Source organism: Balaenoptera physalus, assembly GCF_965194825.1.
Source record: "Balaenoptera physalus genome assembly, chromosome: 21".
Classification (NCBI taxonomy): domain Eukaryota; kingdom Metazoa; phylum Chordata; class Mammalia; order Artiodactyla; family Balaenopteridae; genus Balaenoptera; species Balaenoptera physalus.
In genome coordinates, this window is record NC_138902.1 from 34,338,072 (window position 1) to 34,365,767 (window position 27,696).

Below are 27,696 nucleotides of genomic sequence, written 5' to 3' on the forward strand. Positions count from 1 at the left end.
TCTTACCCAAAGTAGGGGCCAGGCTCTCCCCCTGCCCCCGGGCCTGTGCTCGTTGCCCACCTTTGTTCCCTTCTCCCGGCGCGGGCACAGAGGAAGAGAACCACCTGGGCTGGTTCTACGTGGAGGACGACGGGAATCAGATCAAGAAGGAGAGGCACCCCCTCCTCGTGGGACACATGCCCGTGACGGTGGCCAAGCAGCAGGAGTTCAAGGTGACGGGTGGCAGGCGGTTACCAGGAAGGGGCGCCGGGGCAGCCTTGGGTGTGGCCCCTCCAGGGCCCGTTTGTGGAGAAGTCATTTAGGAGGGTGGTGGTCGGAAGCCAGAGGCTGCTCATCCGGAGCCGGTGCTGGGCCCTTCCTCCGAGGCCCCGCGATCAGGCCCCGCGGCTCAGGTCCGGCAGCTCCGTGCCCCTCGCTGGGCGGCTCGGCTTCCACGTGGTCATGATTGGAGACCTTCCGGTGGCGCGAAGCATGGTGCCCACTCTTGGCTGAAGCAAAGCCCTTCTGCAGGTGGCATTTTGTCATTGTCCCTGTGCAGTGGACTCGAGCACTGCGGCCGGTGTCCACACAGACTGCAGAGACGTGTGGGTGTGTCTCTCTCTAAGAAACACATTTTTCTTTCTCACTTTGGTCTCTGGCCGACACTCAGTCCTGGAGCCTGGGCTTCCCTGGAGCTCCCTCAGCTGGTGGGGACCATTCCCGCTGGCAGAGCCTGCTCCCCGCGAGAGGCAAGGGGCCCTGTCGGTGTGGCCTCAACCCAGAGCTGCAGCTGCCCGGGGCACACTTAGGTGTTGCTTATAAAAAGCAAATTTCTGAGACTCATACATCGATCTTCTTCTCTCTTAGTCTTTGGAGTTGCTGTGGTTTATGTCAGAGTGCTGTCATCCGTGTACGACATGCCTTCTGGCCTCCTCTGAGTCCCATTTTAAATTCGGGCCTTTGATTTTTTTCTCCCCTTTAGATCGAATGTGCCGTTTATAATCCTGAGCCTTACCTAAATAATGAGAATCAGCCGGACTCGTTTTCCACGGCTCATGGTTTCCTGTGGGTAAGATGCTTTTGTTTGTTTTTAATGCGAGTTCACGAAGAATCCATATCCACAGCTAATGAGATGAGAAGTGGCAGATCTGAGTGGTCCGATAGCTCGTTGTTAGTGGCTGGTGTGTCCCAAATTGTGTTTATAAACATGGGGGTCACAAACAGGAAAGGGGGCTGATCACTTTTGGAAAAGGTGTCGAATTCTAAGGCATTGAAACATTTCTCTCTTTGCTTTTTCCTGTAAAACTTAACCAGATTAAATTCAGTCCAAAGTCCATTAACTAATAGAAGCATTGAAAGATTTTTTTCTATTTGGGCGGTTAAATGGCATGGAGTTTTTTCTCTTCCAAGACCACGCTGGCTGTTTATGCTGGGAACTTAGCAGTTAAAATTAGTTTCTTCCAAATGAAGCGCTGCCTTTGAACGGTCCTGCATTTGCAGTAGACATTGCTGGCTCGTGCAAACCAGAGGAATTGCTCGTGTGGTGCGTTTTCAGGTCTCCTGGTGCCCCCCTCGCGGGGAGCCGCCAGACCTCCTCCACGATGGGCCCTCTGTCCTTTCCCAGCCCCACCTGGCTCTCTCCCGGGTGTCCTGACCCCGCTTAACTCCCCACACACCCCGCCCCGTCTCACAGCCAGAGCGCTGGCCTGCTTGAAGTCCCTGGTTGAGTTTTGGAAAGAAAACAGCCTGATGAGCTGATATCTCTCTGCACTCAGCCCAGAACGAAGGGATGGGCTGAATTCCCTCAGGGTTTTTGAATTTTAGAGGAAGTTTTTTCCATCTCAGGACCTGCATCTGGTCAGACCCCCCGCTTCCTGTCGGCCCGAGCGGGCTTGGCAGTTTGACATTGTCCCAGGAAAGGCAGGATGCTTATTGATCAGAAGGGAAAAATCCGTTAGAATAAGGAGAGGGTCACGACATCCTCAATATTGATGGAAAAGGAGAGGAATTTGTGAAGAATCCGGAACCAGGCGAGCGTTCTCTTGTAGAGCCAGGCATGCTCTTCCCTGGTAACAGGATCCGGCTCCTTCCCACTGAACAGACAATCAAATTTAGGTTTAAGTTGGGAAACAAACCTTGCTGAGTGTTCCTAAGTGATCCAGCAAACAGGGGGCTCATAAATATCATGGCAGCAGTAGTACAAGTTCTAGAAAAACAACAACACTCCCTGATGTGTTAAATGCTGGGGACCCACTTTGAGATACGTTCTCACCCCTTTTTGTCTCTTTTTAAGTCCTTGTTTTTTCAGGCAAGGCCTGGTTTAAAATTGATGGCAGCCTGCTTTTTCAGACTTCGAATTGTGCACCGATAGGCCTTTACCATCCTGTGGTGCTAGGTGTGTGGTTTTTAAAGGATATAAATGTGACTTTTACAAAAACAAAGCTGTGTTCTTGTTATTAAAATTTAAAGAAAAAGATGACCTAATTAAACACGTTGCAGAGGGAGCCGGGGCTCTGTGAGCAGACTGCTTAAAGGTTATCTGGTCCTCGTCGGCGAGCTGGTTCCCACGTGGGAGCCGGATCCTGCCGTGGCCGTGGCCGTGGGGTGTCAGCTGTGCACGTGCTGTGGAGCCCCTTCCAGCCCACTTCTTCCCTCCCGAACCCCCCCAGATCGGAAGCTGCACCAGTCAGATGGGTCAGATAGCCATCGTCTCCTTTCAAAACTCCAGCCCCAAGGTCATCGAGTGCTTCAACGTGGAGTCCCGCGTCCTGTGCATGGTGTACGTGCCCGCAGAGGACAGGCCCCGGGAGCCCGAGAGCACGGGGGGCCGAGTGCTGGGCGTCCCCACCGTCTGCCTGGGGACGGAGGAGGGGAGGTGAGCGTCGCACACGGGCCCCGCGGCTTTGCCAGCCGCGAGGCGGCGGAGTCCGCCGGCCCCTCCCTGACCCCCCTCCGTTGGGACGCGGGTGGAGACTCTTGGGTCCAGGACTTTTGAAGGAGCCAGTGAGTGAGGAAGTTACCCTAGGAAACCCCGGGGGGCAACAACTCCTTGCGGGGAAAGTTCTAGTTCTTCCTGCCCTTTGCCGTGGACACGCTTCATTCTTGTTCACGCTTTAAAGTGCACGTCACTCTTACACTTTGGAATGAAACAGAGCCTTGTTCTGTGTTATTCTCACAAGGAACATGGTCAGAGTGTAAAGGAGAGTTACGATGATTTTCCTGATGTGACGTTCCTAGATCTATAGGAAGAACTAAGGTGTTTGTTTGTTTGTTTGGTTAATAATGCAGAACTTCTCTTTTAAAAGAAAAAAGAGATCAAAGTGGTAGCAGTCTTTACAATACGGCCAAGTGGGATGTTACTGGAAGGCGTGGGAGGATGCGGGGACGGGCAGGAAGCTTGAACGTGGTTCTCCGGCTCGGCAGGCTGGCACTTTTCCTTGTGAGCGAACGTACCCATGAGCTGACATTTCTCTTTTCCAGCATTTCCATTTATAAAAGCAGCCAAGGCTCCAAGAAGGTGCGGCTCCAGCACTTCTTCACTCCCGAGAAATCCACGGTCATGAGCTTGGCCTGCACGCCCCAGAGCCTGTACGCCGGCCTGGTCAACGGGGCCGTGGCCGTGTACGCCAGAGCGGACGGTGAGCGTGGTGCAGGCGCGTCTGCAGGGTGGCAGGGGTCACTGCCGCGCCTGGGGTGAGGTGAGGGAGTTTCACTCTGCACCGAGCCTCGCGTTCCATCAGCTTTTGTCACCCCTCGTCCCGAGGCACCTGTGGCTCGCTCGGTCCTGAAAGGAGGGTGTGAGATAGACAACCACCCGCCAAGAGCAGCGCAAGTCGTTGCAGAGTCCGTCCTCCTGCTGGCTTCTCTGTGTTCCTCAAAGTAATGAGTTCATTGCAGGCCTTTATCCTGCCCTTGCTCAAGGCCCTCGGGGCTTCTCTTTTGGGATGGAGTGAAGTGCATGCCCCTTCGGCTTGGTGTGGCTGTCACCAGCCTGGTGCCTGGGACCCCCCGGGACCCCCCCCCCCCAAGGCTGGGGGCCCAGTGTCATCATCACCACAGGGAGAATCTGATTGTCAGCTTGGTTCAGGAGACCCTGGGCTGATCACCTGTGGGCACACGTTCCAGCGGGTCCTACTTCTCACACCCTGAGGGGCTGTACCATAAACAGACCATAAAACTAGGGCTTAGGCCAGCCTGGGGGGCTCAGGAGCTCTGGGAGGAGCGCCTCCAGGCATTGGGGTCCAGGGTCTTCGGAGGACGGCAGTCAGGCGAGCCCTGGAGGATGCACGGCCATCCCAGGAGTCCTGAGGCTGGAGCTGCTGCAGGTCCCCGGGACGCGAGGGGCTGGAAGGGCAGAGGCAGTTCCTTCTAAAGGCGGATTCCGGGGGTGGGGGGCGGGTGTCAGGATCAGGGGCACCTCGGGGCATGATTACTCTGCGGAGGACGCGTTGCTTCTCCCCTGCTGGATGTGATTTGTGTTTAGAGTTAAATACACATTTATTTAGAATCATGTGAGTGTTTATCGTGGGATTCTCTGTTTCTCTTCTCTGCAACCTTTGTCCAGCTTTGGTAGCACGGCTTTGCTCATTCAAGTTGTTTTTTCCACTGCTCCGGTAGAGATTAAATTTCATGGGAATTATTAACTAGTTGAAATTTTGAAATTACTATAGTATGTCTGGTCTAGCAAGCTTCCTTCCCAACTTGATTTGGAGTGTTTATGTCCATTTCTTCCAGTGTTATGAATTTATTTAGGCTTCATTTTGATTTATTTAATTGGGGAGGGGAGTATTTGAACCTTTTTTCCCAGCTTTATTGAGCTATAACTGACATATAACATTGTGTAGGTTTAAGGTATACAGTGTCTTGATTTGATACATATTGCAAAATGATCGCCGCCGTCTGCCAGCTCACACCTCCATCACATCACATACTTACCGTTGCTTTTTTGTGGTGAGAACATTTAAGATCTAGTCTCTTAACAACTTTTAAGTGTATCATACAGTGTTGTTAACTGTAATCATAATGATGTGCACTAGATCCTCAGAGCTTATTCATCTTATGACTGAAGTTTGAACCCTTGGCCAACATCTCCCATTTTCCTACCCACAGCCCCTGTCAACCACCCTTCTACTCTCTGTTTCTGTGAGTTTGGCTTTCTTAGATCCCACATAAAAGTGAGATCATACGGCATTTGTCTTTCTCTGTCTGACTCATTTCAGTTAGCATAATGCCCTCAAGTTCCATCGTGTTGTCACAAATGGCAAGATTTCATTCTTTTTTATGGCTGAGTAATATTCCATTGTATATAGGTACCACATCTTCTTTATCCATTCATCTGTTAATAGACACTTAGGTTGCTTGCAGGTCTTGGCTGCTGTAAATAGTGCTGCATTGAACATTGGGGTGCAAGTATCATTTCAAATTAGTGTTTTCGTTTTGTTCGGTTATATACCAAGGACTAGAATTGCTGGATCATACGGCAGTTCTATTTTTAGTTTTTTGAGGAACCTCTATACTGTTTTCCACAGTGGCTGCACCAATGTATTACATTCCCACCAAGAGCACACGAGGGTTGTCATTTCTCCACATCCTCACCAATACTTGTATTTTCTTGTGTTTTTGATGATGGCCATTCTGACAGGTGCGAGGTGATATCTCACTGTGGTTTTGGTTTGCATTTCCCTGATGATGAGTGATGTTGAGCACCTTTTCATGTACCTGTTGGCCATCTGTGTTTCTTCTTTGGAGAAATGTCTGTTTGAGAAACTGAATTTGAATGAAATTGAAAGAAATATCTTCTTTTAAGATGGATCCTGGAATTCCGAGCCTCAAACAGTGATAAAATTAGGCGTCCTCCCAGTTCGAAGTCTGCTAATGATGGAAGACACACTGTGGGCGGCGTCTGGAGGTCAAGTGTCTGTAATCAGTGTGGAGACTCACGCCGTGGAGGTAAGTCATTTTAAGTGGCTACACAGTGCGGGAAGATGCACTCCAGAACCAGTCTGACTAACTTCCGAGGCTGAGGTCGAAGATCGCCTCTCGCAGGTAGAAAGCTCAGGCAGTGTCCTGCCTGCGGCTCTGTGCTGAAAGAAAATCCCTCCTAGTGTGGCTTAGAAGGAAGGATTAACTCGAAAGTCCCACAGCCCTTGTCTAGCCACATCCATGGACTGATTGTCTGTTATTTACCTGCTGTTAATACAAACGTTACTTTAAAAGGTGTATTCAGTATGAACATGCTAGTACGTCTTCAAGGACATGTGGAAAATTAGTGTTTGGTTGAAGAGGCGTTTCAAGTCAGTGTGATAAATGGATTATTCAGTAGAGATCATAGTCATTGGGAGAAACCAGAACTGCGTCTCAGGCCCCAGCTCTTCACCGTTGTAGGCATTCCGGAGCGTGGAATGTTAGAATACAAACAAGGCCACAGACTTACAAGGTACAAACAGTAGGATGGTTCCGTTACTTTGCAGTGGGGGGAACTTTCCAGATATGTCGTATACCTAGAAGTTGCCATGGTAAAGAATATGATAAATTTGGTAAAGTTTTAGAACCTTTTTTTTTTTTTAACATCTACTATGTGTTGTTTGTATTGAAACTCTCGTAAATGAAAATTGGTAAAATATTTGCTGCATCTGCCACCAAGTGTTAATGTTCTTATATAAAAAGAATTCTTGCTAAATTAAAAAGAAGAAACCAAGCTAATAGAAAATGTTCAAAGGACATGAAAAGGCAGCTCACAGAAGAAGAAATACAAGTAGGCGACGTACTCACAATACACACACACAGATAGTGTACTCACACGTGGGTGTACGTAAACATGTAGACATACACGTGTATATACATATATACACATGGAGAAGATGAATTTCACTTCTCATTGGACCTCTTGAATGTTTTAGCCACATTACTAAAACATGCGATACACATGTAATATGTTTAGCCATGTTACTCCTTTTATTGTTAAAAATGAGACAGACCTACTTATTTCCTGTCTGTTCATCACCGTCTCATCGCTCCGCGCTGCCCTAAGGAAACTCCTCTAACACGGGTGCTTTTGCAGCCAGTGAACTACCTCACAAGTGAAAATCTCGCGACCCTCACAAGGAAGGTGGTGGGAAGAAAAGTGTGTTCAGGTGAGGGTTGCAGGGGTTGGGCCCATCTCTCTGTGGATCCGGCGCCTCTTCACATGCTGCCCCGAATCCCTGTGGGCGTCTTGGGGAGCAGGTCCACGCCCGGGAGCCGAGGTGCTGCGGCCAGGAGCTCGGTCCTGCGCGGACTCAGGCTGGCACTCCAGCTGTCGGACCGCACACCGTTCTTCCATCTGCGTTGTTTCCGACGTGACCTCCCCAGGGGCCCGCAGGACGGAGCCTCCTCAAGTGACAGAGGGTCAGCCGGTCAGCCGGCCAGCCGTACAGGAGACGGGGCTGATGTCCAGAATAGGAGGCAGGAGACAAACCTGTGAAATTGCTTTTGCTCGTTTTTTTTTTTGTTTTTTTTTCCCCCCACCGCCCAGCGCAGCTTGTGGGATCTTAGTTCCCTGACCAGGGATTGAACCCGGGGCCTTGGCAGTGAGAGTGCAGAGTCCTAACCACTGGACCACCAGGGAAGTCCCTGCCCAGTATTTTTATGGGAACTTCTTGTTTCTACTTCTCTCCACCTGCTCATTTTTACTTCACGTGCCTCAGACTAACAAGAAGCCCTCAGTGGAGTGTGGAGAGGTCGTTAACCACGGCCCCTGCGCAGGGCACTTTATAGACGCTGTAACCGCTGCTGGCTTGTATTTCACTGCCTTGTACACCAGCAGTGTCGCACCTTATCGGTGACGTAGTGAGGGTCCGAGTGCAGATCCTAACTCAACCCTGCACTGCACGGTGGTCGCAGGTGAGCCACTTACCTGGGCCTCAGGCTCTGATCCGTAAGCTGGCAATCAACCAACTTCCTCGTCAAAATGAGAGGTCATATTGCTAGCAAAGAGCGCCCCAGTAGTGGTTGCTATTTATTACTAGAATAAATTATTATTAGAGTAAATATACAAGAGCCAGAAATAGCATTCTGTTAGTCTGTATTTCAGTTTCTTTTCACAGAGAAAGAATAATAACGTAACAATCTTTCTTTAGAACATCTCTCCAAAACCAATACGTTAATTTTGCCATAAATTCGTACCGAAAGCCGGAAGGATGGTTTCTGTAGCTGCCACCAAGGCAATTCCAGACTAACGTACCGTTATGACCTTATTATCATTAAAGGGTTATTTGCACATGCTCCAAAGGATGTATATGCTGTAAATCTTGAAGACTCAGAAGTAACATATTTGGATTTAAATAAAAGCCTCCTTTCTGTGCATTTTTAGTACCAAAATGAGCAAATGTATTTATAGAGAGAAAAGCAAAATCTACTCTGTTTTTAAAAAAACGTAATTTATCCAGTAGCTCCGCCGGGCAGGGAAACCACAGTGGGGGTACCGGTGCAGCTCTGCAGGTTTGAAACCGCAATGCGTCTGCAGCCTCTTTGGTTGGGGTGAGGGCGGCTGCTACAGGGAAGCTCCCTGAATGTGCCCTGTCTGTAGGGCCAGCGACGTGAGGCCACGAGGCTGCACTCGCTCTGCGTTGGGCTGAGCAGCGTGTGAGGTCTGAGGTCCAGAGGCGTGAATGTTCTCGCGGTGGCCTCTGCAAGGCAGTGGTTGGCACAGCTGCAGCGGGGACAGCGGGGCTGCAGTGCCAGCTCAGCGTCCTGATGGGGCAGCGCCGAGCACCTCACCCAGAGATGCCGAGCCAGGCGGGCTGTGCGTGCCCAGCGCAGCAGGAATAAAACCCCCCGCCTTCCCGCCAGGTCAGGGAAAGCGGACGGGGAAACGTAAGTGTTAAATGCACGTAATGAAGCTGCAGTCACCTGGATCTGGGGTGGGGGGGGCGCCTTCTTTCTTCCTTCCCAGCTACGTAGGGCCTTCTTCACGGGGTTTATTTCATGCCTTTTAAGAAAACGTTGAGCTTTAGGAACATGGACGCAGCTCTGAAAGCAACCTGACGTTGAGGAGCAGGCGGTTTGTTGTGGATTCTGCATGTGCTGACCTCACAGCTTTGTTTCTCGGAGCCCCGATTTCACAGGTAGTTTCGGTTTAATTACTGGAGCTGTTTAAAGTAAGACCTGTTCTTCCTTACTCTTGATTTTCTGCAACGTGCAGTGTTCCTGACTCAGGACAGACAGACAGAAGGACAGGAGAAGAAGAAAAAGCTTTCCTTCCAACCCTACCCCTGACGTTGAAAAATAGAATGAAAGAATGAAATGGATAAGATACTAAAGGTGACCTAGTAGCAGAGCGTTTTCTGAGTTGAAGCATTTTTTTCCTGATGAGATAAATTCCCATCATTGTATAGAAAGACAAGAATGCAAGGCACAGAGGCGACAGGCCCAAGCTGGCAGGCGGACCGGTTCTTGAACTCCTACTGCCGGTCCCGGCCCTGCTTCCCTGCAGAGACCGTCAGATCCACATGATTTCAAGGTGGCGGGAGACTTAGACACCCTGTTGCCCAAAGTTCCTGTTTTCACACAGAAAACCAAGCCTCTGAGAAGGTGGGAGACAACGGCCAGCATCCCAGAGATAAATTATCGTTCACATCACCCGTCATCCAGCACAAACGTGTCACGCATTTAAGAAGCACAGGTGCTGTACAAAAAACCCAAAGCCCAGGAAGAACTCACAGGCCAGGTGCGGTGCCAGAACAGGTGAGGGCAACACCAGCTACCTGGCCCCTGCGGGCAGGTCTGGGGTCAGGACTGGCTACGGCATCTGCAGGGCCCCATGTCCAATGTCAGCCCGGATTCCGAGATGCCAGCAGCCAGAGCATCACGCCATCACGCCAGGTGCGGGGCCCTCTGAGCCTGAGACCCCGCGAGGGTCACAGGCCCGTGAAGCCGCCCTGTCTGGGGAGAGGAGGACTTCAGCAGGTGGCAAAAATGCACGGCATCTCAGAGGAGGAGTGCTGTGTGTCAGGACGTGAGAAGGCGGTTCCTGGAGGACCTTTGCCCAGAAGCAGGGTGAGTCCGACCGTGGGGACGTGGGGTTGGCGCAGGTGTGGTCAGAGGGCACCTGGTCCCTCGTGCGCAGGAGCATGCGGTCCCCTCCTGGGTTCCCGGGGTTTCCGCCTCTGTTGCCGTGAGCGCTCACGGGGCCCGTCTGGGCAGCGCTGGCGAGGCCGAGGCCGTGACCATGAGGGCAGCCGCGCTTGGCTCCGTTCCCAGGGCAGATCGGCACGTGACGTCCTGAGCCCCGCCACGCTGTGCACGACCGGGGCCGTGTGGGGATTTAACCAAGGGACAGACGCCAGGAAATCTATCTTCTCCGAGGATTTTTTTTTTGCAAGGAGTTGAAAGGGGGGTGAGATTGGAGACTGAAGACCCACTGAGAAGGTTGTTCCAGAACTCTGTTGGGAAAATTCCCCTCCCCATGGGTGGAGGACAGAGAGGGAGACTCTGAGGTAGATTTTGCAGAATGAGGCACTTCTGTAAAGAAAAACAGCCAGTTGTGAGACGCTGAAGACCCGTGAGCAGACACTGGTGCACCCGGGCAGCCGCTGCAGCGGTGGAGGTGGCCACAGCACGGCCGGGAAGCAGCATGCAGGACGCATGGGACAAGATAGCCCGCAAGACAGAGGATGGGAGTGGGGTGGCCTAGGCAGTAACCGAACGGAGCCGCCGGAGGGCAGGGAGAGGGTGGGCCCCGACCAGCAGCGGCTCTGGGCTCCCTCCTCCCTGGGCTTGCTGAGTTCTTAGAAAGAAACTGGGGTTGAGGACCGGCAAACCGTGACTTTCTCGCTTCTTCCACAAGGAGTTTCAACAGTAGCTGTGAAAGAGCCAGCAGCCAGAAGGAGAGCGAGTCCTGTGCTCCTTTACGCTCAGGTAGCACAAGGACTGCTCAGCGTCATGTGACGTTTTTCTTCCCTTTTTAACCTCTCTTTGGAAGCCGCCTTGCTCTGCCAGAGATGGCCTTCCGGGAGCAGTGAGCGCCTTGTCCTGAGCTGACCTGGAGGACCAGCCGGGCTTTTCCTCTTCGAGACGCAGAGCTGTGAGGCCGTCTCAGCACATGTGGGGAGGGGTGGGCCGCTTGCCCCATTCCTCCCAGTTGGCCCCGCTCTGCTGCTGAAACCTTAACTGCTCGGTGATACACGGGGCAGTGGGATGTGAAATCATGCTCCCGCTTCCTGCGGCCCTGGTCTCGGCAGTGGGCTTCCTCCGAGGGGATCTGTACCGGTTCACAAAACAGCATGGGAGCTATTCCCCATGAAGCCTGCCAGAGAGGAAAGCCATGTCTGTTTCTGTGGTACAGGGCAGCCCAAGCCACCTCCACAGGCTGTCTGCAAAGTGAAAAGACGACCCACGGAATGGCAGAAAATACTTACGAATCGTGTATCTGCCAAGAGTGCATAACAAACAGCTTATATAACTTACAGCTCAACGATCAAAAGAAAAATAGTCCAGTTCAAAAACGGACCAAGGATCTGAACGGACGTTTCTACAAAGAAGATACACAGGCGGCCACCCAGGGAAGGGCGTGCACCATCCTTAGTCCTTAGGGAAATGCAAACCAAAGCAACCATGAGACACCACGGCACGCCCACGAGGATGACAGCAATAGAGAAGGGACATTAACAAGTGCCGAGAGGACGTGGAGAAGTCGAGAGCTGCACGCATCGCTGGTGGGGACGTGAAACGGGGCAGCTGTTGGAAAACAGTCTGTCCTTCCTCAAAAGGTGAAACGTGGAGTTGCCGTGTGGCCCAGCGTTTCCAGTCATACGTGTGTACTCAGGAGGACTCACTCTGTAAGAACTCGGGGCTCCTTCCTAACCGCCGGCACCGGCTCGTCCCCACTGACACGTGTTTAGATTAGACCTGTGATGATCGGGGTCGCTTTGTGGGAGGGTGCACACGTGCGTGGAGGGAGGTGCCTGTGGAGGTGAGCATAGCACGGGCATCTCGGAGGAAAGGGCGGCCCCCCGGCTTTGGCTGCAGGAGGGGCTGAGGGCCCGAGCCAGTTGCCCGCCCCGAGGGCAGGGTCCTCGTGTTCCCTCCTGGGAGGTGCGCGGGGACTCCAGAGGGAACGTGCGGCCCCGGGCACGTGGTGATGGCAGGACTGGGTGCTCAGGCCGTCGGGGGCGTCCGCGAACTCCAGAATCACGGTCACGCCTGAGTCCCGGCTTCAGGGCGACCCCCAGGCCGCTCTCCAGCCCTGCCTTTCCAGCTGCAGTCTTCACTTAAAACAAGGTGTGGTGCCCTTGGACGGGCAGCCTCCCTTCCAATAAAATCAGAGACTCACGTGTCCCCCTCGGTCCAGCTCGGCAGTGCCGCGCGGCGTGGGTACAGCGTGAGGGGCTAACTGGCGAGCGCTTTCCGCGCGGGTCGGCGTGCGAGGCTGGCGCCTTCGGCCCCCTCGGCCGCGTAGTGGGTCGTAAAGAGCCTCCCGCGCTGTTCTCAGTCCTTGAGGAAGGGGACAGAGGTGTAAGCCTGTTTTTTTCCTAGAGGGTTTTAAGTTACCTCTTTTCAGGCTAGACAGCTGTGCAGGATTGTGACCTGCTGTGGGCTAAGAGGACTTCTTTGAGGGTAGTGTTTCTTCTCACTGTGTGTCCAGCTTCACCCCACCTGCCCCGCGCCAATCCCTGGTAGGCAGTGACCACAGCTGCCCAGCACCGGCCCGTCCACCATGGGGACAAGTTCCAAAAGTTCCCTCTCGGGGGCCCCGTGGAGCAGGGTTGTCAGGATGGAGACCTGGGGCAGAGCACAGCCCGGAGGCTCGGGAAGGACCTGGTCAAACGGAGAAGCAGCAGGTGGCCACCCGGGGACCGGACGGGGCTGGACGCCGAGGGGACCCTGAGAGCTCGGCGGGGGCTTAGCTGCCCGTACAGGCCTCCTCACAGGCAGACGTGGCCCTCGTTCCCGCCAGGTTTGGGGGTGCTGATGGTCCACAGGCGTCCAGGGGCGCTGCTCAGCACCTGCGGATCTGGGGTGACGGTGCCCTTGCTGTAGGTGGTTGAAGGCAGGTGAGATCCGGGGCGCCAGCTGGACACCCTGGCACGGTGGGGACGACAGCGCCGCCCGAGGCTTCACGCGCAGCCCAAAGGGCGGGTCCGTGACGGCGACGTGGGGTGCAGCTCTGTGCTGTACCCCTGACACCCCGCCTTGCCTTCTCCTTGGTCTCCGCAGAGCCAGCTGGAGGCCCACCAGGAGGAGGGCATGGTGGTCTCACACATGGCCATTGCCGGCGTGGGCATCTGGATCGCCTTCACCTCGGGGTCCACGCTCCGCCTCTTCCACACGGAGACGCTCAAACATCTCCAGGACGTCAACATCGCCACCCCGGTCCACCACATGCTGCCAGGTGGGCCCTGGGGCGCTGGTGGGCGGTGCCACATCCCCCGGGGCCGGGGCTTGGGGCTGCCGGGTGACCCGGAATAAAGCGCCCTTCTTAGAGGTCAGAGCCGCCCGTCGCAGACGGTTTAGTGCTGTTAATAAAGCACTGGGGCGGGGGGTGGGGGCAAGGATCTGAGGTTGTAGGGCAGAGAAAAGGAGACTCTCTGGTGGGGGTCTCCATGGGGCTCCGCCAGCCCCACGCGGGAGGGGTGTTCCCGGCAGCGGGAGTCAAAGCAGCCAAGGTGCAGGAGTGGGGTGTGGGAGCCGCATGTGGCTGGTGTGTGCACACCTGGTGTGTATAGGCGTGTGGCTAGTATGTACACGTGTGAGCTTGTTAGATACAGGCGTGTGGCTAGTATGTACACCTGGGCTTGTTAGGTACGGGCGTGTGACTAGTATGTACACGTGTGAGCTTGTTATGTATGGGCGTGTGACTAGTATGTACACGTGTGAGCTTGTTAGGTACGGGCGTGTGGCTAGTATGTACACCTGGGCTTGTTATGTACGGGCGTGTGGCTAGTATGTAAACGCGTGAGCTTGTTATGTACGGGCATGTAGCTAGTATGTACACCTGGGCTTGTTAGGTATGGTCATGTGACTAGTATGTACACGTGTGGCTTGTTATGTACGGGTGTGTGGCTAGTATGTACATGTGTGGGCTTGTTATGTATCGGCTGTGCTAGTATGTACACGTGTGGGCTTGTTATGTACGGGCGTGTGACTAGTATGTACACGTGTGGCTTGTTATGTACGGGTGTGTGGCTAGTATGTACATGTGTGGGCTTGTTATGTATGGGCTGTGCTAGTATGTACACGTGTGGGCTTGTTATGTACGGGTGTGTGGCTAGTGTATATAAGCATGTTGCAAATGTGTGTATGTATGTAACTAGTATGTGTATGCGTTGCTTGCTGTGTACGGTTGTGTGTGCCTGGCGTGTATTGACCCACGTCTCCACGGGGCTTTTAAGGACCAGGCTCACGCCGCACGGCATTCCCCTCCTTTCCCACGTTGGCTGCGTCTCCTGGCTCCCGGCTGGAGAAGAGAAAGATCCGGTGTGCAGCGCATGGGCTCCCACCCACACCGCATGAACAGACCTGTGCAGGAAGCCCTCCCAGGGCGCTCGAGTCCCCAGTCCCTGTTGGATCAAAGCCCTGCGGTCACATGCCTGTGACCACGTAACCTGTTTCCACCTGGGCCACCGGCTGTACTTCATCTTGTTTTCTTTCCTTCCTTCCACCCCCCAGTTAACGACTCCCTTGTTTCTTATCCACCGGCGTAGCTTTCACTGTTCAGATCAGGATCCGCCTGGGTTCCTGTGGAGCCAGGAGACCGTGTGGTCAGGTGGGGACACCTGGCGGCCCCATGTCCCCAGGCCCCTTGGCAGGTGTGCCCCCGCCTGCTGTCACCATCACCACACACAGTCCCTGCCCCCCTCCTCGGGGCCCCCGCCGCCCTGGGCCTCCTGTCCCTGTGCCAGGACTTAGGGCTCTTTCTCCCGAGCCCATGTCCCATGCAGAAGGAGCCTTTGGGTGGCGTGTTCTCCCGCGTCTGCCTGCTGTATGCGAAATACCTCCAAGTTCACCAATATCCGGGGATTTTGTGCTTTGTCTGCATCTCATATTTTGCTCCCAGGTTTGTAGCCGCTGGACCTGGCGGACAGTTAGAGCAGAAATCAGCAACGCTCAGAACGAGAGTCCTCTTGCTACGCCCGGGCAGTGGTTCTTGAATGTGGTCCTCAGAAAGGCGTCTGACGTTGGTCTGATTTTCTTGCATTTTGGGGAACAGGGAGGCCAGACACCCATGTCTTGTCTGTCCTTCTTTTTTATTTTTATTTATGGCTGTGTTGGGTCTTCGTCTCTGCGCGAGGGCTTTCTCTAGTTGTGGCAAGCAGGGGCCACTCTTCATCGCGGTGCGCGGGCCTCTCACTATCGCGGCCTCTCTTGTTGCGGAGCACAAGCTCCAGACGCGCAGGCTCAGTAGTTGTGGCTCACGGGCCTACTTGCTCCGCGGCATGTGGGATCCTCCCAGACCAGGGCTCGAACCCGTGTCCCCTGCATTGGCAGGCAGACCCCCAACCACTGCGCCACCAGCGAAGCCCTGTCTGTCCTTCTTTGAATCGTCTTACCCTTGGGCCAGTGTTTCACGGTGAGAAGTGTTTCATTGTGTCCTCTCTGACACTTAGATACTTGTGTCAGTGCGTGTTTGCACCCTGTGTGAGCCTGTGGAATTGCAGGTCCTTGGACCACCGTCATCCTGGACACATGTGTGTAAACCTCATTCTAGAGTTGTGTTCGTGACGTTGCCCAAATGGGTTTTTTATGTATATATGGCAATAACGTGTAAACTGTCCTTTCGTGCTCTCACTGGAATATAAAATTCCAGTAGGTTCTAGAGACGAAGACTTCGCAGGCCAGAAAGAACACAATTTGAAAAAAAAATTTACTATACTATACTGTAAGTCATGCCTTTTTTGTAGCAGAATTGAGAACCCTGTTTAGTTCCCTACAGGTCTCAGCGTGCTTTCCCCGTAGACTGTGACTCGTGCGATGAGCTGCATCTTTCTGTCCGGTTTGGAGCTCTCTTCTGAGCACCATTAGCTCCAGCGCTGTGCCATAAACCACATCATACTTGGCAGACACAGTGGATGACGGCGCCTGGGGTCAGCACGCACGTTTCGAAGGGCCGTCGGTCAACCTTCCTGGCCCCCGAGGTGGTTACAGCCCGTGGTTCAGAGGGCGGCATCTCCTCCGGGTCATGAGGCTGCATGAGTCAGGTCAGGATGCAGCTGTTTCCTCTTCGTCCAGAACAGTCAGGGGAGGGTATTTGGATGAAAAAGTGTTCAGACCCCCGCCCCCCATCAGATTAGCCTTCCCAGGTCCCCGCTGAGTGAGCACGTTGCTTTCCAGGGGTGACGTAACCAATGAAGTGGCACAACTTTCTATCTAATACAAAAGTCAGTGTAACTCTAAGTACCATCAGCCACATCATAAGGGAATTCAGCAACTTAAACTAGACTCAAGGTTATGAGTTAGGGAACAGACCGAGGAGTGGGTTTCGTGTCCCCTGGGCTCTGGTGGCGTCCTGTGCTAACCAGCAGCTACTCAACCAGCAGTTGGTCCTGCACTAACCAGCAGCTCCTTAACCAGCAGTTGATCCTGTGCTAACCAGCAGCTACTCAACCAGCAGTTGGTCCCGCACTAACCAGCAGCTCCTTAACCAGCAGTTGATCCTGCGCTAACCAGCAACTGCTCAACCAGCAGTTGGTCCCGCACTAACCAGCAGCTCCTTAACCAGCAGTTGATCCTGTGCTAACCAGCAGCTCCTGTACCAGCAGATGATCCTGAGTTAACTAGCAGCTTCCTTCACCAGCAGATGATCCTGCGCTAACCAGCAGCTCCTTAACCAGCAGTTGATCCTGTGCTAACCAGCAACTGCTCAACCAGTAGTTGATCCTGCGCTAACCAGCGGCTCCTTAACCAGCAGTTGATCCTGTGCTAACCAGCAGCTCCTGTACCAGCAGATGATCCTGAGCTAACTAGCAGCTCCTTAACCAGCAGTTGATCCTGTGCTAACCAGCAGCTCCTTCACCAGCAGATAATCCTATTACTAACCAGCAGTTGATCCTGCGCTAACCTGCCCGCCTCCCTGGTCTCTGTCCCGGGTGGGAGCCGGGAGTGGGTTCCAGTCATAGCCTTTCCAAGCACACTTGGAAGGCTGGCTGCTTCTCCTACTCTCTCCCCTGTTTGTGTGTTTCTTGCGAGCATTTGAATAAACCTGGCCGGCCTCCCCCGTGCTCCTGTGTCCCCGTGTGAGAGGACAGCGGGGTCCCCGGAGAGCGTGCATCACACAGCGGCCAGCTCCCCCTGCCCCTTCGTGTTGATAACTCGCTTCCGCCCCATGCCAACTGCAGCCTTTGTCGGCATCTCTGCCCCGCCCCTCCCGCCCCCGCCTCCCCCTTTGATGCTGAGTGGGTGGCCCCTCTGCCCGCAGCTTGGCCAGCTCAGAGCGCCGTGGTCCCACCTGGAAGGCCACAGCTGGTGCTTCCACAAGGAGTAGCCTGACGCCTCTCAGCAGCCTCTGTCTGCAGACCCTCCGGAATGGGAAAATCTCCACGTTCCCTAGTTACCGTTCAGTTAAACTTTCATATGTGAAATTAAAGAGGAATCCTAGACTACTTTGAAAATGGAACAAACCATCATTCGCTGGAGCTGAAGGCTTTCAAACCAGTTAGAAAGAAAAACATCCCAGTCTTCCCTGCTTTCGTGTTTGTTATGATGAAGTCAAGGTTTGGAGGGGCGGTCCTCCCAGGAGCACCTCCCAGAAGCCCCGGGGTTGTTTCCTTTGGTCTTTCCCACCGACCGTGTAGTTTTTCCCCTTCTCATCATGTTTCGTAACCTTTCCCCACACGATGACTTTTCCCCATCCCGACACCACACAGGGCACCTTCTGTGCCTTTGAATTGTTTTGTCCTTTCTCTTTAGAAAGATCCACTTCTGGAGAGAGGAGTTTCTTTACAAAGACTAGAGAGTTTCCCAGATTTTCACTGCATATAACGTAACACAGATGTAAAAGCTGGAGACAGGACGAAAAGTCAGATGTTCCTAATATGCTATTTACAGGCAAAGAGGCGGGAAAATTCCTAAGGGGGATAAAAGGTCACTTTCAAGATGCATTTATGAATGAAAATAAGTAGTAAACTTTTATCCTTTGTAATTCGAAAGTAAGATCTTCTTAATGCTTTTATTAGTGGTTGGAAATATTTCACATCATATTTTACGAGGATCTGTTAACCCTCACTGTGGAGGTGGGCTGTCTGAAATTCCCTTTTCCTCATTAGTTTTCTTTAAAGCCAAGTGGTAGATTAAAAGTATTTCAGATGCTTCTTTAATAGTCCTAGGCCAGTATTTAAAAAATGATATATTATCTGTGAAAGAAAATTTAACTCACAAATTCCTTTTTGGGAGAAGAATTAAAGGAAACTCAGTTTCCCAGACCAAAATATTTCAGGACGATCAAATAAATCACAAAACAATTTATTCATGCAAATAGTTTTCACTTATATGCAGGACTTGGCTACCAAAATGAGGGTGTGGGTGGACTTACATGATATAAAAACCCACAGCCAACCTCTGAACCGAGCCCTGAGATCACGTCATGAGAGTCTGCTTGTTTTTATTGTTCCCAATACTTTCGTGTGTTAAAAAGGAAATTTATTCACATCTAGGACCACAGGGCTATACCACTGCCCCAGTTTCTATATACCTTCCAGGAGGGTGGCTTCAGAAAGTGGCTGCAAAAGGGAAATAATAGCTCTGTCCCCTGTCCATCCCATTGTCATGACATTCTCCACGTTGGCGCTGAGAAGTAAGATATCCAGATGGAAAGTTACCTGCTGCCCCTGTGCACCAGGGCAGTGGCGGAGGCCGTACTTCACTGGAACAAAACAAAACACAGAGCAGTGAGCCAGTTCCAAAAGTCGCCTCCACCAGCTGCTTCCACCAAAGGTTCCAGGAGGGTCGGAGAGGAGGGTCTCAGCTTTGCGGGTTTGCTTTCTGTCTTGAGCGTAGCTGTGGGGAATCTTCAGGTCACGTGGCATCAAGTGAGGCTTCTGCTCTGGAAGGCGCACCCGTGTGTCCCGGGACGTTCCCTGGTCCACGGAGCTCCCCTCCGAAGGGCTGCCCCACGACGGGCCACCTGCCCCTGCATAGCAACCATTGTGAGCTGTGCCCAGAGCCGTGTTTCTAAATGGCTTCTGCAGTTCTCCCTGGCGTTTGGAAACGACAGCTCCCGGCCCAGGTGTAGACAGACACGCAGGTCCCAGGCGTCTCTAAAGCCCCAGCTGCTCCCATGGGCACGCATTTGGATTCCTGGGAACTTAATACATTAGCTTTTCTTCAAAAAATATGCCTGTATTTAGAGGTGAAACCAGATCTTTAGTTTTTGTAGCTGTTGTCTTGGTTTGGTTTCAGTGTTCTGCTGCCTAAATAATCATAAAATAACTTCAGTGGACATGGTGACCTGCCTTTGGCTTTGGTGTTTAGACCATTTGTTTTCATGCTTTTTATCTAAGATGAACTTAGGTCAAACGCAGAGATACTGAAAATGACTCATTTCTAGAGAGCAGAAGAATCCAGCTGTTTTGAAGTGCCCTCCCTTCCTTCCTGGGAGCAGCCCGCATGACCCTTCTCTGCTCTCGAGCTTCAGTGCTGAGCAGAGACGCCAAGAGGGGCTTAAAGCCCCTGCTGAAGGTGGTGGAGCTGTGGGCAGGGTCAGGGCAGGGGTGGGATGCGCGGGGCCCAGACTCAGTCCCTGAGACGAGAGTCACGGGCAGACACGCACCTTTCACTCCACTTCCTAACCTTGTCAGGCTGACCCACCTCTCTGGGCCTCAGAGCCTCGACTGCAAAGCAAAACAAAGCAGAGCAAACAGCCAGAAGCTCCAAAGCCCTTGGACTCCAGTGTTTTGTATCTGCGTTTGCCGGACTTTCCCACCGAGGCCGTGAGAGGTCTCCTTCCGACGGAACCTTTGGATGGTCGCTTGCGTCTCTCCCCTGTGATGCTGCGCCCGGGCTGCACTGGGAGCCCGTCCTACCTGTGAGGTCTCTCCTTACCTGCCTAGGTGGGCTCTTGCTCGCACAGGGCTGCCGTCTGACATGTGCGTGTGTGCGCACGTGTGTACGTGTGTATGTGCAGCTCTGCCTGGAAGTGGATGATTTACATGGACGGTTCGGGGCGGGGGTGTGTGATCGGCTCTGGAAGGGCTGCCCCAGCGGTGCTGAGAGCACCGTGCAGGTGTCCTGAGGCCGTGGCCGTGCTCTGCCGGGGTGCAGCCAGGACGCCCCCCAGATCTCTCTCTTGCTCGTCCGGCTGAAGGAGTCGCAGTGTGTGGCTAGGGCTCTGGTGACACCCGCTGGCTGGGAGGGCTCGGGGCTGCCCGGGGAGCATTCTGGCGGGTCTGTAGGGTTTCCGGGCAGTTCCCGGGGCCCCTGCCCCAGCATGTGGGCTGCAGAGGCCAGACTGGGGGCACAAGCCTCTTCTGTCCCCCAGGACACCAGCGGCTGTCTGTGACCAGCCTGCTCGTCTGCCACGGTCTGCTGATGGTCGGCACCAGCCTGGGCGTCGTGGTGGCCCTGCCCGTCCCTCGTCTGCAGGGGATCCCCAAGGTGACCGGTGAGTACACCCCCCGAGTGCCTGCGTCTCCCAGGCCTCCGTCCTGTACTGTACTCTCGTCAAGCCCATGGGTCTGTGGTCAGCTGTGTCTTTGCTTAAACAGTGTAAATTACTTAGGTGGTTTTCTCTCTCCCTTGGTCCCTTCCCTTCTTCCTTCCTTTCTTCCCTGCTGTAAAGACTATGTCTATTCATTTGAATCATCAGGTCATACTTTTGTCTTCCTGTTTCTGACGTCAGTGGTCCAGGGAGACCCTTGTCACCAAGACGTGTTGTCACATTACCTTTTCTGCCACCTGTTGGCTTTGATCATTTTACACAGTTTTGCTCAGTGAAAATGGATGCTTTTTTATGTTTTGCAAAGAAGGAGACCCAGCATCTGAGAAAGCTCAGTTGTGCTGTTTTGCAGTGTTGCGGGGAGTTGAAATGGGCACAGCCTTTTTGGAAAGCACTTTGTTGTTTAGGACTTGAAGATGCTTTTGCGTCAGGAGTCAGGGTTTGCAATTCAGGAGTCTGTCTCGTGAAGCAGCCAAATCTAGGAATAAACCATGATGCAGAAAGAACGGGAAACAGCCTAAAGGTCCAAAATTAGGAGTAGGGAGACGCTTAAGACAGTGGTCGCGTTGCCATTTTAGAACGTAACACAGCCAGTGAAAATGATGTTTGCAGAGAGCTTGGAATGATACAGAGAAATGTTAATTCTGTAAGTTAAGTAAAACCAAGATCTTAAAATTTTATGTCGATTATGTAATAACTCTCAGAGAAAAAGATTTGTAGGAAACTCATCGGAACATTAATGAAGATCTCTGTCTATAGTTTCTTCCTACTGTCAACACTGGACTATTTCACTCTGACTGCAGGCAGCCCTTCCTTCCCTTAACAAGCTTTCACGGGTCTACTGCAAATAGGTCTGTGCTTTAGATAAATTCCTATTTTGTCATGATCCACCTGTTAGGATCATGGAATTCCAACTTGGTTTATTCATTTCTTAACTGCTGTCTTCGTTATGACCTGCCTGTGATACATGCAGAAGCTGCACATGATGGCCACTGGCAGTTTGAGTGGTAAAGGCTCAGGAGTCAGAAGCCCTTCCCGTCACAGCTGGGGACGCTCCTCCCCGACAGCCAAACATAACCATTCTCCTGCAGGGTCTCACGTCACCGTTCCATTGGTTTTTATCCATAGTTTTGCTAATTTGTACCTTTTTCAAAAAAGAAGTCTTTAATTGTGCCATTTTAGCATTTTCTGTAATTGTCTCGTAGCGTACGTATTCCTCTCCGACGGCTTTCTTTCCACATTATTTCTGAGGCGCATCCTTGTTGGTCACGTGACTATAGCTCATGGTGTCACTGCTGTGTAGCGTGGCTTTGTTCCCCATGTGACGTATTTAGTTGTTTCCTGTTCTGTGTGTTACGTGCTATGCCTCTGGGGGGTTCCTCTGGCCACCCCTTCTCATAGGGACTCGGGTTCCTCTGGCTGTGTGTCCAGGAAGGGACCACAGGTGTGTAGGAAACACTCACGTTCAGGTTCACCAGGTGATGCTGGGATGTTCCCCTGGGCTGTCGCTTCAGATCACACCTCCATGCCCGGTGTCTGGGCGTCCCCATCCCTCTTGACTTGTCCTTCAGCTCACTGAGGAAGTCACCTCGCCCAGCTGAGGAATCCTGTAACGTCCTCTGCTTAGGCCAGAGTGGGAGGGAGGCGCTAGGGCCCTGTTTCAGCCTCAAAGCATTTGGTGAAAAGGGCATCTACCCCCCATTTCTGTCACCTCACCTGCGAGGCGCTTAAAAATGGACATCCCATGCCCGCCTGGCCCTTGGAGTCTCGGCGTTATGGGGGAGTCTGCATTTCATAAAAAGACCTACAGGGAGTTTCTGGTGCTTCTTTTAAAATTCAATTCACGTCATCCTTGAACTGAAAAGCCCCCATTTTAATCAATACCATAGGACTAAATTATTCTAAACCACAGAATCTTTTTGAAATGAAAAATGGCAGGAAGCTACTTATAGTTTAGGCATCTTATTCCTAAAATTGACATATTTCAGGCATTTAAGTTTTTAAAACCAAGATTTAGGAAAACTTTTCCTAAATATATTATCTTAGAGCAGGCGAGAAGGCATTTATACAGAGAACAGGAAAATAGCTACTTTATCACTTTAAAAGTACAATGCAAGTACCAGAACTGAGATACCGCTGACGAAGACCACGGTTGTATTTTAGACCACGGTTTTGAGAGCATTCTTGGACTTCACTAGAAATCCACGAGAACGTGGTCTGGAAGCTGTTCTCACTCTGAGCTGTCGACTGCGGGGTTTTGCCGTGTGGACGGGGGGTGCCCGGGGCCGTGCCCGGCATGCGGGGCCCTGCTGAGCGCTGTGCCCTTTCAGGACGAGGCCTGGTCTCCTACCACGCTCACAACGGGCCCGTCAAGTTCCTGGTCGTGGCCACAGCCACCCCCAAGGCAGACAGAGACAAGCCCAGGGACAGCCCGCCCCCCGGTGCCAACCTCCAGGATGAAGACCAGAGGGACGCGCTCGCCGGTGAGGGGCCTGGGCCCTGCCCAAGCCGCCGCGGCCCCGACGCCGTCTGGCTGGGGGCTTCGCTGGGCTCCCTCACCCAGGCCAGCGACGTCTCCTCCACGTCCGGGTCCCCGACGCCTTCCCAGGGCTCGGGCTCCCTGGGGCCCCGCTCAGAGGAGGGCTTCGTCCAGGACCCCCTGCGGCTCCCCTGCAGCTCCCCCGGCCGAGGGCGGCGGGCCAGGAAGGCCAAGGCCAGCTCCGTGCTGGTGGCCTGCGGGGGACAGGGCCACCGGCGGGTGAGCAGGAAGGCCAGGCAGCAGCGGCCGGAGGAGCTGGCCTCGTCCGTCATGGTCTGGCAGATTCCCCTGCTGAACGTGTGAGCCCAGGCCGAGATCCGGGGGTGGCCTTTCGGCCGAGTCAGACACCCCGAGCGGTCCCGCCACATCTGCGCTGGCTGGGGACGAATCGCCCACCGTCTCGGGGCCGAAGAGTGCAATATCGTCAAGGGGGCGTCTCCGGCAGCCCCTCCCTCCACCCCACGCAGGGAAGCCCCGTGTGGACGTGCATGAGGAAGGGGGGTGGACGCGACGTTTGAGTGGGTGGGGGTCCCGGGAGGATGCTTCACCTCTGACCCCCGTGGTCCTTAATAAGCACGGGACGCTGCAGACCTGTTCTCATAGCCTGTCACCTAGAGAACTCGCAGACTCAGAACTCACGGGGAGATACAGCATATTCACTGGTGGGGGGGTTTATTAACAATTCTTAAAGTAATTGTACTTGATTCAGATTCACTACTTTTATTTATATTGTATATCTTTTAACTCCAGAATAGAATTTGTCACAATGAAGAAAGCCAGGTGACACATACCAGGCCGGGTGGTGTTATATGCTTTCTGAGTTGAACTGAGTTTTCCAAAGTGGTATAATGCGTGTACTGTATATTTTTAACAAAGTAGTATTTTTATATCGCATTTTTCTATTAAAAAAATTAACTAAGTTTTAGTCACTATGTTATCTGTAACATTTCACAAATAATGTTTGCTTTGAACCAAAATCCTCAGTGCCTATCAACATTTAGACCCAAGTGTCAATGCCAAAATATTCACGTTGGAGATGTGTGTGTTTTAGTGTCTCAGGAGACGTAGAAGGTGTCTTGCTTGGTCCATCCTTTCCTGCTGTGTTTGCATCTGTCGACCAGGAACGCTTCTAGCTTTGAATGCATGTCCTGAAGGATGCACGGTGCCGGTCAGGGTGGGCGCCGGTGCTGGCGGCGGACACAGGACACAGGAAAGGTGGCCCTTGGTCGGCAGACTGGCACTTAGGGCCCCTTCTGCGGGCGTCGTGCACGAGTGATCCGAGTTCCCTGTGCTCCACATGTAGTTATCTATCAATGTTCTACTTACTGGATGGTTAAAACAATGCAGGTCCACCCGAGATTAATGTCTCAGCACTTTACAGGTGACTAAAAATGCTAATTTTATGACTTTGCCAAATATTTTCCAAGGTGCATATGTGCCCCCATGTGAAAGAAATATCTCCCCCAGCCTTCCTTAAACTATTAGCTGCTATCTTATTTCATGAATAAAGTCTTTTTATTTAAAAATACAATATTGTGAGTTGCCTTTTTTCCTGTAAAACACAAAGGGGCAGTTAGGTTCGAGGGACGGTCAGGTGGTCCTTTCCAATGTGGCATCCCCACGTGCTGGTTTGGGAGTTTACGTGTGGATTCCAGAGACGGACACAATGTACGTGTAAAAGAGTGCTTTGAATTCCAAGTCGGTGCTGAGAAACTCTCTAGAGGCGCGTGTACTTGCCAGTTTTTATTTTGAGTGACATCATGAGTTGAATTAGTTTAATATAAAATATAAAGAGAAGTATCTAAAGTCAGCTCCATACTCTTTGCACTGATTAAAAATATACAGTTTCTCCGTGTTTTCAGTGTCCACATGAAACAGAAGTACTTGGATATGCCTTTTACTTAAACCTTGATGCTCAAAGACTGTTTGGTCTTCATCAGTACCTCAAAAAACTCAACTTATGACTACCACATTTTCTTATGGCATAAATAAGTAAAAAATAAAAATAAAAATTGTGCCAGCCGAGGTTTCCACTTACATTGTAATATTGGTGACGTATTTAGGAAAGCCTTGCTGTCACTCACGCCCATCTGTCACTTTACCAGGTTTTACTTTCCAGCTGTGTGGTGAAGCTTTCAATATCACTTTATTCTATTCCCATCTTTTAATTAAAATGTGAGCAGTCACTCAGGGACCGGCCCTGCCGAGAGGCCCTGGTTCCAGCCGGCGGAGGGACGCCGTGCCTTTTGAACCTGCAGTACTCAGAGCAGGAGTCCGGACCCTGGAGCCCGGAGAGGAGGTTTCCTTCCAGACGGTCTCTTTCCGGTGACAGGACTCCGGGCCTGAACAGAATTCATGCTGGGCTGGAGGACTCCTGAATTAGTACGTGTAACTGCTTCTCTCTCTGACAAGCTGCAGGAAATGGGATTCTTTGCAAGTGGAATCATCTGATTTGATTCTCTAAATCACGTCCCAAAGTATCTCTTTCTGTAAATATTTTCATATATTGAATTTGATAAAAATATTCTAGATCCTGGGGACAGAGAGAGAATTTATAGCCACAGTTTTCTCACCTGTCAAATGGACATAATTTAAGCCCTAGCGACTGCACATTTTTTTGGTGGCTTTTAGATTTATACATGCATGAAAGCATTTCATAAAACTGGATATTTTTCAGGCATAAAGCTTTCAAAGTAGCGGGAGCTCTGCGTTGACATAGAACCGCCATCAGATGCCAAGTCACAGCTCTTGAGGGAAGCAGTGTGTGGAGATTGCAGCCACTTCACTTTTTTTCTTTAAAACAAACCCTGAGTGAATGTGGAAGAAAAAATGAGTAGATGATTGCGTGGTGCTCTTCTGGAGGTTTCCTTACCGTGTGTCAGTTCTAATCCAGGCCCAGGGCGCTTCCTGCTCCCGCTCAGAAACCTGTTCTCCCTTCATCCACTCCGCCACCCTGCTGGCAGGCGTGCACACCCCTGCGCCCCCCTCCCAAGGCGGCCCTCAGAGTCTGAAAGAATTAACCCTTGCAAAGCGGGTTAGTGAGCTCTTTGCTGCCTGACAGCTTCTGGGGGATGAAGGCACATTTCTGCAGCATCTTAATGGGGGAAATGCCATCCTGGTCCTTCCAGGCAGATTCCTGATGCCTCCTTCGCCTTCCGGGCCCATATCTGGCGACACTTCTGCCCGGTTCTGGTAAGAACAGGCCGAGTCCTGGTTCCGAGGTAGACAGGGGCCGAGTCAGGGCAGAAACTTCCGTTTTGTCACCTGTAAATGGAAGGCTGTGACCCTGGAGCTTCGCCTGTCCCCCGGGCCCCCCTGCAGTGTGGGGCCCAGGGCAGCTCACTGCAGCCTCGCAGACACGGGACCGGGACCGCTGTGCTCACGTCCTCCCGCAGATGGACAGCAGCTTGGAGAAGGGCCAGCAGGCTGGGCTGGGCAGCGGGGAGGCCATTTGGCAGGTGCACCGAGGCTGCAGGAGATGCCAGCAGAGGGACTGGAGTAGGCCCGCGTCCTGCCCCGAAGTTACCAGATCTTGGATGACAGGGCTGGACCCACAGAGGAGGAAGGAGGGAGACAAGGGCTGGAGCCTCTGCTGGGAGGCTGGGGCGTGGCCAGGACTGTGTGACCGGCTGCCTGGAGCCCAGCCAGGGCACGGAGCAGGCAGACCAAGGGCTGGGAGCACAGACCTCAGAAAAGCCGCCCACGGAAGTCGGGGATCCAGGAGCTCTTCCCTCAGTGTTTCCTGCCACTTGCTGCGATAATCGAGCACCCGTTAGCGCGGCTTGCCTCCTGGAAATTCCGAACCCGGGTGCGTCCACCTGCATCCAGAGGGTCTCGGTAAGTCGGGGTCACGTAGACCACCTTGTCTGGCGTGTACAGCAAAGGATGTAGGGCTGCCTTTTAGGGGATGACCTTCCTGAGTGTCCGGGATGCTGTCTGCTGCCTGACGGCAAAGCCAGAGCGTGTGTGGAGTGTGGGCAGCAGGCTGGGGGCAGCAAAGCCGAGGCCTGGGCGGTGGGGGCCTGCCCTGCTGCGCTGGGGGGCCTCCTCGGACACAGAGCCAGCGGAGCCCCGGGAAGGGATGGTGCAAGACTCTGAGATGCAGCCAGGAAGCCTTCTTCCCCGGCGTCCGCAGGTGAGTTGTCAGGGCCGGACACCTGCGCCAGGTGAGGAAGGGGACCGCGCGTGTGACGCTCCAGTTGTAAGTAATGGGGGAGTTACCTTTATCTTCTTCTGCTCATCAAAAACAATTGCTTCTTTTCTTTTTTGGTGCTAGCGTATGGGATTCCTGTTCTGTCTTCGGTTCAGTGGTTCTCAATCGGGGTGAACTGGCCCTCCACCCCGGGGGCCGCGGGGCAGTGTCTGGTCACCACCTGTGCGGGCGTGAGTGCCACAGGCATCCAGAGCATAGCGGCCAGGGATGCTGCCAGACGTCCCGCAGGGCACAGGACGCCCCGAACGTCCCCGGGGCTGAAGTCAGGTCCCGGAGGTTCCTCCTTGTTTCCTTCCAGCCCGTTGCAGACATCACACAGTGTGGTGTCTTTTGTGATGT

The 27,696-nt window shown here is 52.9% G+C and overlaps 2 protein-coding genes across 2 annotated transcripts in view; both read left to right on the forward strand.

Annotated features, from left to right (window-relative positions):
* The window catches only part of ARHGEF10 (Rho guanine nucleotide exchange factor 10), a gene marked incomplete at its 5' end in the record, with an annotated part of 87,660 nt that extends 62,985 nt beyond the window's left edge, over window positions 1-24,675 (forward strand). The window contains 8 exon segments of the mRNA XM_082443959.1: window positions 91-212; window positions 962-1,048; window positions 2,649-2,854; window positions 3,460-3,617; window positions 5,786-5,928; window positions 13,174-13,348; window positions 20,429-20,551; window positions 22,936-24,675. Of these exon segments, the coding sequence (XP_082300085.1) occupies window positions 91-212; window positions 962-1,048; window positions 2,649-2,854; window positions 3,460-3,617; window positions 5,786-5,928; window positions 13,174-13,348; window positions 20,429-20,551; window positions 22,936-23,447 (1,526 nt within the window). The 3' untranslated portion in view covers window positions 23,448-24,675.
* A 95-nt stretch (window positions 24,676-24,770) lies between these two features.
* KBTBD11 (kelch repeat and BTB domain containing 11) overlaps window positions 24,771-27,696 on the forward strand; it is a 37,946-nt gene continuing 35,020 nt past the window's right edge. The window contains exon 1 of the mRNA XM_082443978.1: window positions 24,771-26,981. The gene's annotated coding sequence lies outside the window, so the exon portion shown is untranslated. The remainder of the gene's footprint in view (window positions 26,982-27,696) is intronic.